This window comes from Taudactylus pleione, unplaced genomic scaffold, assembly GCF_031769625.1.
Source record: "Taudactylus pleione unplaced genomic scaffold, aTauple2 ptg000783l, whole genome shotgun sequence".
NCBI lineage: Eukaryota > Metazoa > Chordata > Amphibia > Anura > Myobatrachidae > Taudactylus > Taudactylus pleione.
In genome coordinates this window covers 1,008,120-1,025,776 of record NW_028285185.1, presented here as the reverse complement: position 1 = coordinate 1,025,776, position 17,657 = coordinate 1,008,120, and the positions used below count along the sequence as shown (strand labels likewise).

The window sequence follows — 17,657 nt, the reverse complement described above, 5'->3', positions numbered from 1 at the left end:
AAGCAGCTACAGTAGATGGTCCTTCTGATCATCATCATCATCATCATCACCACAAATCTTTGCACCAGCCCTCCAGTATCTGCAAGAGACCTGCCTCCCAACAAGTGCATCTTGAGACAAGTCCATGTCCAATGTTGTAGCAGATTTATAGGCATAGTTCTGTGAGGATGTGTCAACAGAATGACATGCTCTGCAGACCATAAGCATAAATACCAAGTAAAGGCTGATGCAAGTGTGCCGTGATGATGATGATGAGTAGCATTTGTACTGACATGGGGCAGGCACACCAAAAGATGCATAGAGTTCTATATATGGGGTACTATACCCTTTATTTTTATGCAAGTAGGAACTCAACATCAGCCCCAATATGTTTAATTGTGCTTGGATGTTTTGTTTTCTGTTTTAGTTATCCATGTAGTGGAGTAGGTATGCATCCTGACTGTATAATCCTGGCAAGGGTCTAATGATAGGCGTTGAAATCCCGACACCTGTCATTTTACCTATGCCGGGAGCCCGACACACGGATCCCGATCGAAGGTAAGCCCAGGCACTGGGCGTGGACAGCCACGGGGGGAGGGTTAAGTTAGGGGCTCCTGGGTGGGACTTAGGGTTAGGCACCCCCCCGGGATGGTTAGGGTTATGCAAGGGTAAGGGGGGGTTAGGGTTAGGCACCCCTGGGGGGGAGGTTAGGGTTAGGAATCCCCTGGGAGACTTAGGTTTAGGCTGCGGGGAAGGGGGGTTAGGTTTAGGCACTTACAGGGGGGTTAGGGTTAGGCACTTGAGGGGGAGGTTAGAGTTAGGCACCCCTAAGGGAGGGTTAGGATTAGGTTAGTTAGTACTTACCTTAGCTGCTGTCGGGATCTTCACTAGTACCGGTCTTCCGGGGTCGGGACACACATCCGTCAGTATTTCATACCGTTCCCGGAGGAGTATTCACAGTATCTTAAAAAGGGGGTGTACAGTAGCTTAAATAAACTGCAAAGGATAAATTATATAAGCTATAGTTCTCATCTTGTGGGAGATGGACTAAGCCTTGGAGAGAGATAAAGTGAAGAGAGATAAAGTACCAGCCAAGCAGCTCCTAACTGTCATTTTACAGGCTGTGTTAGAAAAATGACAGTTAGGAGCTGATTGGTTGGTACTTTATATCTCTCCGCTTTAACTCTCTTCAAATCTTTGTACATCTACCCCTTATACTTATATATTAGTCATTCCTATGCTCTCAAATGTTTCATTTGTAAAATAAGTTGAATGCATTATACTGTACATCATTTTCAAAAGTGACACAAAGGACACTCCATGAAATATTACTTTGTGCCTTACTGTGCATCTCACCGTGAGTTCATCCAGGGTGTAAAAGTTTTTCCTTTTAAATATTAAGATGCCTAAGTTTCCCTAGACAGACATAAAATAGGTGTAAAATGCAATATAACAATTGTATCACAATATATTTCAAATGTGTAATCTTTGTAAATTTATCATTTAGCAATCTCAGAATTTATAGCTCATCAAATTCATATAGTTCAGTTGACAATGGCCGGGTCAATACTGTACTAATGTTCTGTGGTGTTATGAGGCAGCAGCGTCATTTCATCCCAGTTGCCCAGAGGCAAGTTAGATGTTGGCACCCCCCCACCCCAATTGTCTGAGGTGGTAATGAGGTGAGGGTGTCCCACTGGGACCTTTCCTGCTCTGCCTACCTCGGGAGGAACAGAGTGGTGCCGTCTGCACCGGCCCTTCCCTGAGGGGTCAGCAATGCTCCTGAGCTTGCCAAGTGCTGGATCCTCTATTGCCTCATGTCACTGGCTTGACTTCACCGGTAATTTGACTCTCGCTGAACTTCATCTGAACAGCAAAGGGGCCAGGATAAGCTCTTTTGCATAATATATATATACACACACACTTCACATTTGTGTTTTTCTTGTCTTTTCCTTCCATAAGTCTGTGTGTATGTTATCCTCTCCATGTTCTGCATTGTACCCCCTATATGTTCTGCATTGTGCCCCCTTGTCTATATTTTCTTTACTGTGAATCTCACTAGATACCTCCTATTTTGCTTATTATGCACCACACATCTTCCCCAATTTTATTTTTAAATTGTTCCCATATGTTATATTCATTTATTAAATAGCTTTGTGCCATTAACCACACCTCTATCTGTATTTATTATAATATGCCCCCCCATGTATATTTATAATTTTTCTCCCCTTCCCCCTCCACTTCCCACCTTATACATCCCACACTGTGCTCCCCTTCCTCATCCTATACATCCCACACTGCTCCCCTTTCCCACCCTATACATCCCACACTGTGCTCTCCTACCCACACTATACATCTCACACTATGCTCCCCTTTCCCAACCTATATTTCACACACTGTGCTCCCCTTCCCACACTATGCATCCAATATGTGCTCCCCTTCCCCACCCTATACATCCCACACTGTTCTCCCATTCCCTATCCTACACTGTGCTCTCCTTTCCCACCCTATACATCGCACACTGTGCTCTCCTTCCCCATCCTATACATCCCACACTGTGCTCTCTTTTCCCACCCTATACATCCCACACTGTGCTCTCCTTTCCACCCTATACCCCCCACACTGTTCTCCCATTCCCTATCCTACACTGTGCTCTCCTTTCCCACCCTATACATCCCACATTGTGCTCTCCTTTTCCACCCTATACATCCCACACTGTGCTCTCCTTTCTCACCCTATACATCCCACACTGTTCTCCCATTCCCAATCCTACACTGTGCTCTCCTGGCAGTGAATATACACTCCGACAACCCCTCACAAAACCCCCCCTCCCATACCAAGGCCATAACTAGGGTGCTGGGGCAGGTGCACTCGAACAGAGCACACATGCTCAGTGGGCAGGACTGGCCACCTCCACCCATGTAAGCACCACCACCACTGACCTCCTGCTGGCCACTGTAATGTATAACAGTAGTGGTCTGTCCCCCTCCACATCTCTTGCAGTGTCTGCAGGGACTGGACCTCCACTGGGCACAGTCAGGTACTTTTCTTCAACTACCAACTTGTAGGAATCTGCTACTAACTGCAAGGAGTGTTGCCTTGTAGGAGACGTCATCGCATCCCATCCACTGCTGCAGTCAATGATGTATGGAAATGAGTATATAAAAACTCCCATGTCTGGCAGAGGTGGCAATTTTACATGAGGGCTACAAGATGTGAGAAGACAGATTCCATGATGCCTCAGTGCTCTGATTCTTGGGGGTAGGGTGGTCATGTAGGCACCAGCAGTATAAATGTGTAAAGCTCAATAAGCAATGGTCCCCCTAGGAAACACACCTCTGTCTGTAAGAAAAGGAGTTAGACCCTCTAATATAGTAATTATAAGAGGAGGGAAGCCCCTGTGAGTAGCCCTGCAATTGCTCTCATTACTTAGAAGGAGATTACCCTATAGACAAATGACCCAATATAAGATGCCCCATCTGTAGGAATGGGATGGAAGAAGTGCTGCAAAGATAATGAGATGTCTGCATGGAGAGGAAGTCTTTGCAGCAAAAGAAAGACCCTTGCAGAAAACATGAGTGCTGTCCTGTTGCCACAGTGAATGATCTCCTGTGAAGGGACACCCATGTGTGAAAGGGTGAATTCCTCCAAGTGCTGTGTATTATTGGATCCTTGTTTGATAGTCTCCTGAGAAGTGCTCCTATAGTACCATGTGATCCCTCCACAGCCCACCTGTAACAAGGAACCTAGCAAAAACAGAAAACCCTAACATAAAAGCCAAAAACACACACCTTAAACCAGCAAGAAACCAAAAAAGCAAGCAAGCCACACATAGGCAAAGGGCCTGGAAGGGAGAGAGGGTGAATGACCCATCTGTAGGTGAAATACATCCCTTAACATAAACCTCCAGGAACCCTAATATTATCGAATTAGTGGTAATGGTGGAGGAACACCACATCCCAACAAACTCCCAACTAACCTGTCCCAACAACCAAAAAGTCATCCAACAAGTGAGCCAGGTGCCTCATACCAGCCTCAATACACCAGTACAAAAAGGCAGAGAATCGCTCAAAATAGGCACAAGACCAAACACATCCCATTAACAAACACCTGTCCACAATATAATCATCAGGCAAATGAAAATCCATGAAACAAAATTAAGCCAGTTGCCATCAAAAGGCCAACTAAATGTCAACCTTGGCGAGTGGAGCCCATGAATCAACAGAATGTACTGACTCCAAGGAACCTTTGAAAGAGCAATAAATAACCAGGCAGTGACTAGGATCAATGACATCATTGACAGAGTCAACTTCAGTATAGTACAAATGTTGAATGTACCAGTATTTACAAATGCCTACTTCAGCACAATGCCTACTGGGAAGATGTACAAATTAGGAAAGGGGAGGGGGCAAAAGGTGTGACTATGCAACTAAGAGACACCTCAGCCATAATCTTGTCCCAAAGTATTGCTGGAAGCTCAAACACTGACTTCAAATTCCACCGGGCAACAACCAGGAGGAATTTATCAATCAACAAATGGAAACCACTGGAGAAACCTACCCAAGCACCTCCCCAGAACTTCAAGGTGATATGTAGAAGGAGCCCTACTGAATCACAGATTGGGGATTACATTCACCATGTCTGCTAACAGCTGATCCAGAAATTATAGAAGGAGCCAGGAGAGCTCTGTTAGCTACTGTATTGAAGGCAAAACCAATACTGCATCCCACACTTAAGTGGACAGATATACCATCCCATCAAGCTTCCCAAAGGACACCACATCTGTGACATCTATGCTGCATGACGTCCAACCACACATCCATAACTCCAAAGTTGATGACATGGAGACCCTCCTGCTTCTTCGGAAACTCCTCATCATAAAGGTGCCAGACCATGCACTTAATCTCGGCGACCATACCATTGATCATGTGACTGTACTTAAGTAGATTTAGGTGTTCATCCCTGTGCAACTCCAAGTTGCAGGCCATAAAGACAGGAAAACAAGCAAGACAGTTATTAAAAGACTCCTTGACAATACCATCAGCAGCCTTATTATCCACCAAACATTTACTAACGGACAATTTTTTATATATTATTTATGTTAGTATATGTGTGATTTAGCCCCAAAATCACAACATTGATGTTGATCAATTTTAAATGGATTAAAATTGACCTTTAGTAAATATCCCCCAAAGTGTTTGTACAAAATAAAAAGGGGTCTCTGCATAAAAGAGTCTAAGGGGTAAATTTACTAAAGTGAGAGTTTTTAGAAGTGGAGATGTTGCCCATAGCAACCAATCAGATTCTAACTATTATATTCTAGAAGGTGCTAGTTAAATGTTAAGTAGAATCTGATTGGTTGCTATGGGCAACATCTCCACTTCTAAAAACTCTCACTTTAGTAAATTTGCCCCTAAGGCTGAAGCTTCATTGAACTAACTAATGGAGGGTTGGTGTGCTCAGGTATTATTGTACAACAGGACCTAGGATTCTTTAGCTATACCGTCACTCTTGACCTGTCTTTCAGGTCTATAAGTAAATGGAGTGTCTGCAAAGGGCGCAATGGTTAAAGTAACATACCTGGATTACAGTATTCCTTTTGGTCATTACACACAGACATATTAGATCAAATATAATGTGTACTAATTCCTTCCAAAGGGCCTGATTCAGAGATTTCCATAAATCCGATACTTATTTAAAACCAAGATCTTGTCCTGTGATGTTGCTCGCAGTGCCCCAAAAGCCACAACATAATTCACATGCTGCTGGAATTTGGTTCCAGCCACATAGAGCATTCCAGAAAACGGGGGGTGTCAGCCCCATTTTCAGGGTGTGCAGAAGCCAGTGGTTGAGTCCTTGGTTGCAGCTTCATTGGCCACGGCAGCATGCTTTTGATGAACATCCTGAGTAACCTGAGGATTACTCAGATGTCCAATGTTCACACAGTTGATCTGATGCTTTGACTTCGGATGCAGCAGTGGATCAGAGAAGCTGGCAGTGGGCATCCTTTGCATTATTTCACACATCCATCTCTGAGGCAGGCCCAAGGTATACTGTACATTATAATGGCAAGACTAAATCAGTCAGACAATCAGCTTTTTTATATGTAAAATAGACTCAATGGTATTAATGATCTATGAATTGCAGAATGAGAATGAGGCAATTAAATATATTTTCTCATAATAATTTCTGGGAAAACACTGTTTCAATATAAGCTAATGTATGCCATATGATTTATAATTAGTAACCACTATTGTGTACCTCGTCTGGTCCTCTCAATAGTCTAGAGACTTAATTATCACTAATGAAGCAGATCATAGTATATATACAATATACACATGCATACTGTACATATGGTAGAAATGACATTTTACAGATGAAATGCTGACATGTATGCAGAGATAACCCAAGATACTTCCAGTACCGATTAATACAAAGGTCTCTCCTCTTTGTGGTCAGTGGCAAATCTCAATTGTGAGAGGACTCAATTTACCATTGCAGGTATCAACAAGGCCAAAATTGTTTAGGTGGAAACTGAGCATGTTCTCTACATTGAGATCAGGGGTCTCAGGATGATCTATAAGTGGAAGACTGAACAAGTAGTATTGACAATATTCTTATATAATCTTAAAAGGGGTGAAATTGGTCACTAATATTAATGTGTGTAAAGGGAGATTTGTTTGATAATGATTTCTTTTTTTTTAAAAAGAGACCCTTTAGTGTCTAAACCTATTGCCGCTTTAAGTTTTTACAATGCTGTATACAAGACCTAAATTATAATATGCTAGCGATCATATTATATAATGCATTATTGAATTTAATTGGAATATTATATTAATTCAATATAATGTAATAATTTGAATAATTAATTTGTAACAATTTCAAATTTAATATGTTCAACTCGTATTTATATCTCAGCCTCTCTCTCTCTCTCTCTCTCTCTCTCTCTCTCTCTCTCTCTCCTGTATCTATCTGTCTGACTTTCTACCTCTCTCCATCAAATTGTGGTAATAATTTACCTGCTCTACCATAGAGTACTATGTTGAGGACATGATAAAACAGTGTTGTTAGACTCACTGTACTACTACTGACATGACTGATCTTTTGGGATTAATTAAAAATCAAATAATTTTTAACTGGTTTTACATATCATTTTGCTACTACATCTTCCTGTAACACCTGAATTAATACTTCCCTGAGTTAATAGTCTGCTATTGTTTTCATTTTGAAAATCCCAGCATGTGGCCACATAGAACTGAGTCAAATATTATCAGCCTTTAGAAAAACAAAATTTATGTAGGCAAGCTTCTAAGAGTAAAAAGAACCACACTAGTATTTTTTTTTTTTTACAGAATTTCTTCAAACAAAACTCCTATTATACAAATTTATATCTTAAGGAAAGAGCCTTCTCTTATGATTTATTTTCAGATGCCATAACTATAATTTAATGACTGCATTTATATTCAAAGAAAAAAAAATATCTATAGTGATGCACTGCTTCAGATAAACTTGACAAAATCACCTCATAGAACAACATTTACTGGTAATCATTGATACCAGATAAGTAAATACTTTGGATACAAAGTAAGTGTATGAAAGAATAAAATGCAATACAATTGTTCTGTGCTCTAATCTACTAATTAGATTTTTTTAAATTGAGGTCTAGTCTAGAACATACCTACAATATTAATGGTCTAAGATCCTTAGCAGCATAGCATTATAGTTATGTAGTTATAGTGAGAGACAATATTGCTCAGAGGATAAATGTGAGAAAATATCCAGATAATATGACTAACAGATAATTACCTAAAATACTGATGGGAACAGCTAATCTCCAATGTTGCTGTTGCTCTTCATATGTTGATAATTGCCTCCTGTATAAATCCAGTTTCCAGAGAAAAGTAAGGATTATATAATGAACCAAAAAATCCCCTTAGAGTTGGCAGTCTCAGCTTTACATATAATAAATAACATAATATGATTACAGTGGATAAGTATTACTTGTGACTTTATAAGAACCTTTAAAATGAACCTTCTACAGCTCTGGAGTTTATAATATTAATGGGCAAGTTCTAGACTAATCACTGAATTACATGAATAAAGTTCTAATAAAGTAGACATACTGTACCAGCATTAGATATTACATCACAAATTAAATGTATAATAACTGTATTTACATAAATTTCTTAAATAAAACAAATACAATTTATATTTTAAAGTTTAGCAGGAGCAGTCCATAACTACCGAAAAAGCAATTAAATTCATTGAAGAAAATAAGTTAAAGTATGTTACATATTGCTGGCTTCACAATAAAAGTAACCCATTTAATGATAATACGTGCATCCTAGAAAAGAATCAATATAGAAAAAATGTTTTAAAAACAGCATGCAGTAATGTGAGATCATTTGTAAGATATTCAACATTTATTCTCTCATAAATTAATAATGCAATTTTAACTACCAAAATGTATCTTTACTTTATTTATTATTTTAATTGTATAATTATATATTATTGCTATAATATTAAGTTTTTTAATGAATTTATAATATCATATTTGGCTTGCACATGATAATTTGGGTATTTGAGTTATGCATATAGAAACAAAGTTATTATAGTCTTGTGAAATCCACTAAATATCTTTTAGCATTGGTAAGGGTTTTTTACTTATGCAATAAACTTTCAGTTATATCAAATTAAAAACATATGTATGTGGTCACTCTTTCTTTTAGGTTATTGAACTTGGTCACACAAATGAATAAGACAATTGTCAAGTATTTCATTGTTAAAGGTATTTCAGACATGCCTGAGTTACAGGTTCCAATCTTCCTTTTGGTCCTGGTCATCTATCTCATCACTCTTGGAGGCAATGTGACTATTATGCTACTAGTCTGCCTGGATCGCCAACTCCACACTCCCATGTACTTCTTCCTGGTCAACCTGTCCATAGTGGACATCTCATGCTCCACTATCACTCTACATAAATTACTTTTAAGCTTCCTTACAAGGGATAAAACCGTATCCTTCCTTGAGTGCATGATACAGACATACATGTTTGGATCCCTAGCAGGTCATGAGCTGTTTATTTTAACAGTCATGAGTTACGATCGTTATGTGGCGGTCTGTAACCCATTGAAATACCATATGGTCATGAATCGTAGAGTTTGTGTTATTTTGGCCTCTATTTGCTGGTTGCTGGGCTTTTTACAAACTACCCCACTTGTTGGGATACTATCTAGCTTCACATGTTATGTATCCATTGAAATAAACCACTTCTTCTGTGACATTGTCCCAATGATGAAAATCACCTGCAGTGACACTTCTGTTTTGGAAAAGCTTTTCTTCATACAAGGGCTCTTTCTGCTAACTATTATCCCATTTGTTCTCACATTCACCCCTTACGTTTTTATAATTATTGCCATATTGAGGATTCGTTCCAGCTCTGGCAGACATAAAGCCTTCTACACATGTTCCTCACATCTCACAGTGGTCATACTACTTTACACGACATTGGCCAGTCAATATCTTACACCAAACTCTACTAACAGCTTGGAATCCAAGAAAGTATTTTCTTTGATTAACACAGCTCTTGTGCCCATGTTAAATCCACTGATCTACAGCTTAAAGAATAAAGATGTGAAATCAGCTGTGAAACGGAGGTTTGAGTGTTGCAAAGTGACCCGTTAAGCATTAAGGAAGTTTCCAACTGCAATAAAATTGCTGCAGGTCATGGAACCCAGAAATTACTGTTGATATTCTTGCACAATACAATTGTAGGTATGGTTATGGCATATATTGTCTAATTACAATCAATGAGAGATGAGCGGTTCGGTTTACTAGGTTATGTTCAGATCTCAAAACCAGCAACTCATTGGCTATCCAGCTCTCAAGAGTTTTGGATAGCCAATAAGATAAATTCGAACTAATTGGAACTTTTTGTTAATTTGGCAAAAAGAACTGAGTCAAAACCTTACCGCTCATCTCTACTATCAACTCTATCAGTGCTGTGTAATTTAAAAAATACATTTTGGTAGGCAAAAAAAATGTTCTGGAAAAGCAAAATGTTGGACTGGTTTAATCTTCTAATGCAGTTTTTATTGTGCTGATTATTCCTCTAGAACGCTACATGTAGAGTACTGTATATATTAGAACTATTGCCATTTTATTAAAAATAATATATGTCTGATCTATGAACTCTATGGTAATAAAACAGAAATGTAACATGAATGTTAATATAAGTTCTAGGTGACCCCATACACACACACTTCAACAGGCACTTACTGTACATGAGTATAACACAAAGCTCTAATCACTTCGCCAGGCACAATTTTGATACTGCACCAAGTGCTCTGCATATGTACTGTTACACAATAGCTATACATAGCACCAAATCTATCACAAAAGATCATTCTTATTACTTGAAATAAATAATTTATTCAAATCAATAATTTATTGTACACATACATAATTAAAAACAGTATTTTATTATTTATTCTTACTGTATTTTACTATAAAGAACCACAATGGTTCTGTAGAGCCATTTATGGGGAGTAGAACATACAGTACACATGTGACCAATTTGTATAGTTAAAATTAAATTCACAAAATGCTGAAGTGGTTTTAAAAAAAAATGTAATGTATAAAACAATGATTTTTTTCCTGCTATTTTATTATATTCTGGAAATTCCAGTCTTCATTTATAAAGCAACCAATGGTAAAGAAAAATATTCCACATACACTAAAGGGCACTCAAGGTCAAGTTTAATAAATGTAAAGGATCCTCCTTAAAATTACAATTTTATTAGGTATACATTAAAATAGATAACTCTCACACTATCGGTTTAATAAAAGACTCAGCAAAATGAACAAAAACTTATTTAAAAGTGCAAAAAATAAAAAGTGAACAATAACCCAACTCTACAACAAACATACAAGATAAAACCACATACTTGAGTAATTTCTATTGAAGTTGTTAAACTATAATTGCTGGTATAAACACTATGTTGCTATGTACAACATTGGTATCTTATATGAATGCTTATCAACTGTAATAAAGTATCATTACACTGTGGGGGAGAGTAGACAGAAATACACAGTAAACTGCAGATATTGCACTAATAAAATATTATATTCTTATTGCTGATGTTACCACATATTATATTATGAACAATCTAAACATAATATATATAAATAAACACATTGAAGAAATAAAATAAATGTCACCTAGTTGTGTATTTTGTATCCATAGTAATGAATTGTACAATTTCAATTGCTGTGTTATTATAATATATAATTTGCTCTATTTATAGTAATATTGTATATGTACAGGTGTCTGAAATGGCTGTGTAGAGCATAAAGTAGTCAGACTGTCAGACTTTAGAATGTAAGCTCCTATGAGCAGGGCCCTCTACCCTCTTGTGCTTGTGCTTCTCCTTACTCTACCTTCATCTACTACTTACTCTCTACCAGGGCACCTAACACTTGGTTGCTTTGCATTGTTGCTTATCTGGGGGTCATGGTCGCAAATGTAGCAATGTATATTATCCATGTCCTGTACTGTATTGTACTGTACTGTAAGTCACTGTAAATCAACCTATTTGTTTATGTACTTTGTAAGGTGCTGCGGAACACTTGTGGCGCCATATAAATAAACGATAATAATAATCTTCAACCGAATGACAGCAAATGCCCTATCTGTCCCTTTTAACCAAGTCTAAGGGTATAAAAGTCATCAATATCAATATATATGTTATATGAAATTTCTACAGTCCCAATTATCTCACAAATGAGATTACATATTAAATCATCATATGTGCGAAAGATAGAATTTGGCAATTGTGCATGCGCTGGAGCAGACGTGGACCGCCTGATGGAGATCACTATTCTGAACAGATTGATCCGTATGTTGACGGACCACACATTCCGTGAAATGAGCATTTCTGGGCAGTGATGGGAGCGTCATGGACAGGTAAATCAAATTCCATGCATGTATCACTGGGACGGAGATAGGACATCTGTTTCTGATGGATATTTTGCACCTAGCATGGGGCTAGTGCAAGTCAGGATACTAATGACTGTTCTACCTGCAGACACAAAGTCAATGGGGAGGACAGGCTTCCACTTACAGTCACACAAATTTGCAGCCCACTTCGGTGGAATCTCGCATTGCATATGAAAGTAAGCAGAATGCCATGGACATATGGAAAAAAGATTTAGCATGCATCTGACTGAGAATAAGTCCCAATGACTGGACAATACAGTGCTATCTATTTTGTCAGACTTGATTGCCTGTCAAGACACATGACAACAAAGTATATACCTGACAACTGTAACTGGTCTGGTTATTTTTGTGAAACTGGAAACTCCTGATGTAATTTATACAGGTTCATTTTTTTTGAACCTTACACAGAATACTATCAGTTGTCAGCCACCTTTAGGGTGCTACATATAATGCTTATCACACATTACCTCTAGTAATAGAGAACCGTCTATTATGAGCAGATCCTATAGTGAAGCCATTCTGAAATACTGTGCTACAATGATTATATTTAATACACCTCCCTATAGATTGTCAAAATTCGGACAAGTTATTTAAAATAAGGCAACTTGTTACACATTTCAAATATAGATTTTCTGCGATATACCATTCATAGTAGCCCATTGGTGTAGATCAAAATCTGGTGCATTTTAAGGGCAAGCTTATAGTGCCAATTTATAAACTGTGCAAATGGAAAACTGGGCACACACAACTTTTAAAATTGATGAGAAAGATAGTCATTTATAAAGATTATATGAGACCTTCTAAGCCCAAAGCTAAACCTTTACTTTGATGATTTTTGTCTCCCCTACTGAATATCTGTGTTCAGTAGAGGGAATAGCCCTGAATCCCAGGGGCAGTTTGGACCTTACTGGGAAATTTCTTGTTAGGCTGGTGGCTTGTTAGGCTGTAGGCTTCATGGCACCTCATGTGGCTTTTGTGATGTGTTATATATTTTTTTCAAACAGGATTAGATTTAATTGTTATTTGCAGGGAGTGAAAAGAGGATAGTAGGAAGGTAATCTCATCACTGCTCTCATTAGGGGCTGAGCCCCTTCACAGCAATGGGGGGGCTTGTGTGAAATATCAAATCACTATCAGATGAGTGTGGGGACCACAATACTAACTTAATTTCACAAGACACTTCTTTAGGCTCCAGATTTATCAAGATTTGCTCAATACATTAAGAGCTTATTTTTCAAGTGAGTCCAGAATGAAATATATTCAAATATGTAAAAACTGGAGACTAAATAAATAGCAGCAAAATTAAAATCAATGTGATTGGGAGAATAAGACATATGTGAAATAACCTGTTCCTGGTAAATTTATGAAAGTTCATAAATTCATCATTTTCTTGAAAAAAATATCTGAAGAGTTTACAATTTGATTTATACTATGTAACCAATAATTTTTTTCTAAATACGAAAAATAGAATCTAACTGAGGCTGAGAATGATAGCTGGTAAATTATAGGTGGTTTTGTATTCAGCCTGATGATATTTCTGGGACTATTTGAAAAACAGAAATGGGAGTGAGAACAGTAATAATCCAAATAAAATACTTTGAATTACATTTTAATGTTAAGCATAAGGAAGTTAATAAGAGTTTTCTCTTGAGTGTGACATGATTAGTGTTATTAATGGGATTAAGATGAATAAACACTTTACTTGAGACAGAGAGATAATTAAGAGGTTAACAAATATAATAACTAATTGATGATGTTGGAGTTAATATTGGTGATGGCGATGTTAATAAATATAAACTCAATAGGATGGTCTCTGTATTGTATGGCAGCCAATAGGATACTCTCTGCTCTGTTTGTCATATGGCAGTTAATATGATGTTCTCTGTATTGTATGGCAGTCACTAGAATGTGCTCTGTATTGTATGGTGCTCCTTAGGATGTTCTGTGTAATGTATGGAGGTCAATATGCACATACTGTATTGGGTCTCATGTAGAGCTGGGTGCAATTGCACCACAACAGTAAGTAGGAAAGATTGTGCAACCGCAATTTCCTTTCATACATGCAGTCAGACACATCTCGAGATGTGTCAAGCTGGACATCTCTAGCATATGCACCACTTCTTGAATAACAGGCATGTATACTTTTATCCCATGATTGCATAGAAAAAATGCAGATATAGCATAAAGTGGATTGACAGTGTTAGCAGTAAATGTGAAAGTCCTGTTTGTGCAAAATAAAATAATGAAATGAACTGTAATATGAGAGCTTAGTGTCTCGACAGTTACCATTAGATGAAAACGTAGCATTGCCATATAAAATAGAAATGAATACATATACAAAATTCTAATTTAATTAAATGCAAATATACGTTGTTTTTACCTTAAAGAATCAATAGAAAACTTCTTTCCTAATACAGACCACATTTAGGCCCGTAGTCATTCAGTTTCGGGTACCCGATAAAGTTTCGCCTGACTGAGTTTTCGCCTACATCGAGTATTCTAGCTATGGAAACTTATCGTGCGTGTACCCGTGATTCATCCTATTCAATTCCAAAAGACGGGAAAATGGCGACACGCGAAGTCAGAACAGGCAAGAAGTGGTGCCTGAAATGGGGAAATCAGCCTGAACCCCCCAAAAAGATGTGGAAACATTGGGGATCAATGTAGTAGTGCCCGATTAGCCCTAATGATACAGTTTGGGGTACTTAAGTTTGCACAATTGCCACTAATTAGCGTCTTTGCACAAGTGGTGAAGAATGGCATAAAGCAGTTTTTTTAGGAGAAGATAAGTAGTCCTGTCAAATTTGGGGTACTTGAAAATGGGTGCAAGCATATTTAAAAGTTGCCAATGTGAAGTTATAAGAAACGTAAAAAACGCACCTTCAGCAAGCACCTGCAATCCAAAAAACACCTCACCCATACTTGCAGACCCCCTAAAGTCTATTTCGCTAGTTTTTAAGTTTGCACCCACACTTTGCATTTTTGCCCCCTTTTTCAAAGAGCTTTTTTGGGGTGTTCCTCAGTTTTTTTTTTTTTTAAACAGTTATCCTTTGGGTGGGCGCTATCCCAATGGTGCAGAGTGGATTACCCACCTTTGTACCCCAAAATAGCGATTTTGCACTTTTTTTCTCCACCTACTCAGAGGCAAATCTTTTTCGCCTCTGACATTGCATTGTGTTTTCGCGTATGAGAAAAGTGGATGGAATTGAATACGGAAATAAGTTTCTGCCTGCCGAAAAGTCTCAATTGGCGATACTTTTTTGCGGATCTCGGCTTTTCGCTCCGGACTGAATATGGCCCTTAGTGTAAATTGAGTAATGTGAATAGACGGTCACTACTTCTTATAAGTTATCCAATGGTTTTATTACTCCACTATAACCTTAACTTAAATAAAATAAAGAAATGAAGATATGGTCACATGTATTTTGGAAAAAAAAGTAAGGTCAAAGTGCAATTTATTAATCAAATTGTAATTGGTTCTTTGAATGGTGGCATTAAAAGCAGTGCAACCACAGCCACAGCCCAATAGTATCATTTAAATAAAAGAGTTGAAAAAAAACACCCTAGCACAAACAGGATTGGGCAGTATCTCCTCCCCCCCAATTGGCCTTCCCCTGAGGTAGAGACCATCTTGCTGCTCTCAAAGGGGAAGTGTCACCCAACCACTCTTGCACCACAAGTAGGGGGCTGAGGAGCACTGCTCTCTGCCTAGCTGTGCCTTAGCTGTAGGAAAGAAAAATATAGAAATGACAATTCCAATGAAATTAAAATATTCATACCAACTACAAGAAGTCAGGTGGGTATCACAATAGAAAGAAAAAAATGGATTTTCTTTCAGAGATAAGTTGGCTAATACGAATAATTCCCTAACTTTTGAGCTAAATGCTATTATTAACCCTTAACCACCCAAGCAAATGTTTACATAAAAAAACAGCTGCTTACATATCCTCAAGCTTAACTTAAGTATTTGGATACTTTATTATATCGGCCACACTAATGATTTTAGTACTAACAGCTGGAGATGTCATTCTACAGTTAGCCAGATATCAACTACTGTAGACATTGTAATGCTGCTTATCATTATCATTATAATTGCATATTGTTGCACCAGCTTTACAGTACCAACAAGAGACTTTCTGACAGGTGTATATGCATCTGTGTCCAAGTCTACTTCAGATACATATAGGGGTTTATTTACTAAGCAGTGTTAGGAGACAGAGTGAAAAGTGATCAGAAGGTGATAAGGTGCCAGCCAATCAGCTCCCAACTGTCATTTTTCAAACACAGCCTGTGAGATGACAGTTGGGGCTGATTGGCTGGCACCTTATCACTTTTCACTCTGTCTCCTAACACTGCTTAGTAAATAGACCCCACAGTTATGTTAACACACTCTTACTATATGCAGTTTATGATTCCCCACCCCATCACTCCCCTAATCCACCATTCTAAGCTTAAGACAAGGAATATATAAAGAAAAGAAAACAAAGGACCAGGTGCTCCTATAAATACTTCATTTCTAACCTATTGCTGTTCACTCCAAAAAATTGGGATGCTATAGCCCAAAAGCGAAAATACATGAAAATAGCAAATAGAATGAGCTCAAGTGGAATAAATGGATTTATTATATATCACAATGATGGCAAATAGATCAAAAATGTTATAACTAAAAATTATACCTGAACCATAAGCATATGTACATAGGCACCCTGAAAAATAAATTACAAAAAAAACACACATTAAAAATTAAGATTCAAGTTCTACCTGCGTTTCATTGTGCACAATTCATTTTTGCTTTTGGGTATGTTGTATTTTATGTCAACTACTATATTAAATAAAGAGGTTAAAAAAAATGTTATGCACAATAAAAATTCCTTTCTCAAGTCCTTTAAATGGCCAGCCCCATGGATAATGCAGCCTATAGTACAAAATAAATAGTGTGTGAGACCGAGTGTTGCTGGAATTCACCTGATGGCTCACTTGTTCTTTTCAGAGTGAACTAATATATGGATGGACTTGTAGTTATTATTGCTTCATTGATCCATATATTGGAAAACAGGAGCTGACATTAATGACTCAGCCATCGACAATGGTTATTATAATGCTTTAAGTGAGTGTCCTTTGTAAATTAGAAATAGCATGCAATATTTCCAGGCTAATAGCCAGTGCAACCATAGTCTGTGAAAACTGCAGTGGCCAAAGCAGTTGCTTGATACATTGTATACTCACAGTTTCTGAATTCTTCTAGAGCCGTTACAAAATATTTGCTGAGATTGTTGCTCTGATTACTCACTGCTCAGTGTTGGTCTCAGCAGGGCTGCTGCCGGTGACCCAAAGGTGGTGTACACTTGGATACTATGAAGTCCATTTATTAATGATTGCATTTGCAATGCAAAGGGCACAATATTAGCACCCATGATCACATTGCAGGATACGGTCATAGCGCTGGGATTTAACAAAATGCACCTGCAGGAACAGGGGCTCCGAGATAAGCCCATCCCTGTGATGTACAGGTTACAGAAAAGACTGGTATGTAAAGCTGCGCTTAACATTTTACTTGATGGTAGCTGCTAGTGAAAAGAAAAGGACAAGGATCCACCTGCCCTGTTCTGAAAGTGTTAACAATGGATAAAAAAGGGGGGGTTTTCCGGCGCTCCCCACCAAATAAACAATACTCAAAGTA

At 38.0% G+C, this 17,657-nt stretch overlaps 1 protein-coding gene across 1 annotated transcript; it reads left to right on the top strand.

Moving 5' to 3' along the window:
• The first annotated feature begins 8,724 nt into the window (after nucleotides 1–8,724).
• Nucleotides 8,725–9,663, top strand: LOC148475069 (olfactory receptor 8D1-like). Its single transcript, XM_088457772.1, has one exon. It carries the CDS (start codon nucleotides 8,731–8,733, stop codon nucleotides 9,661–9,663), a length of 933 nt encoding a protein of 310 aa, XP_088313898.1. The 5' UTR covers nucleotides 8,725–8,730.
• Nucleotides 9,664–17,657: the final 7,994 nt, after the last annotated feature.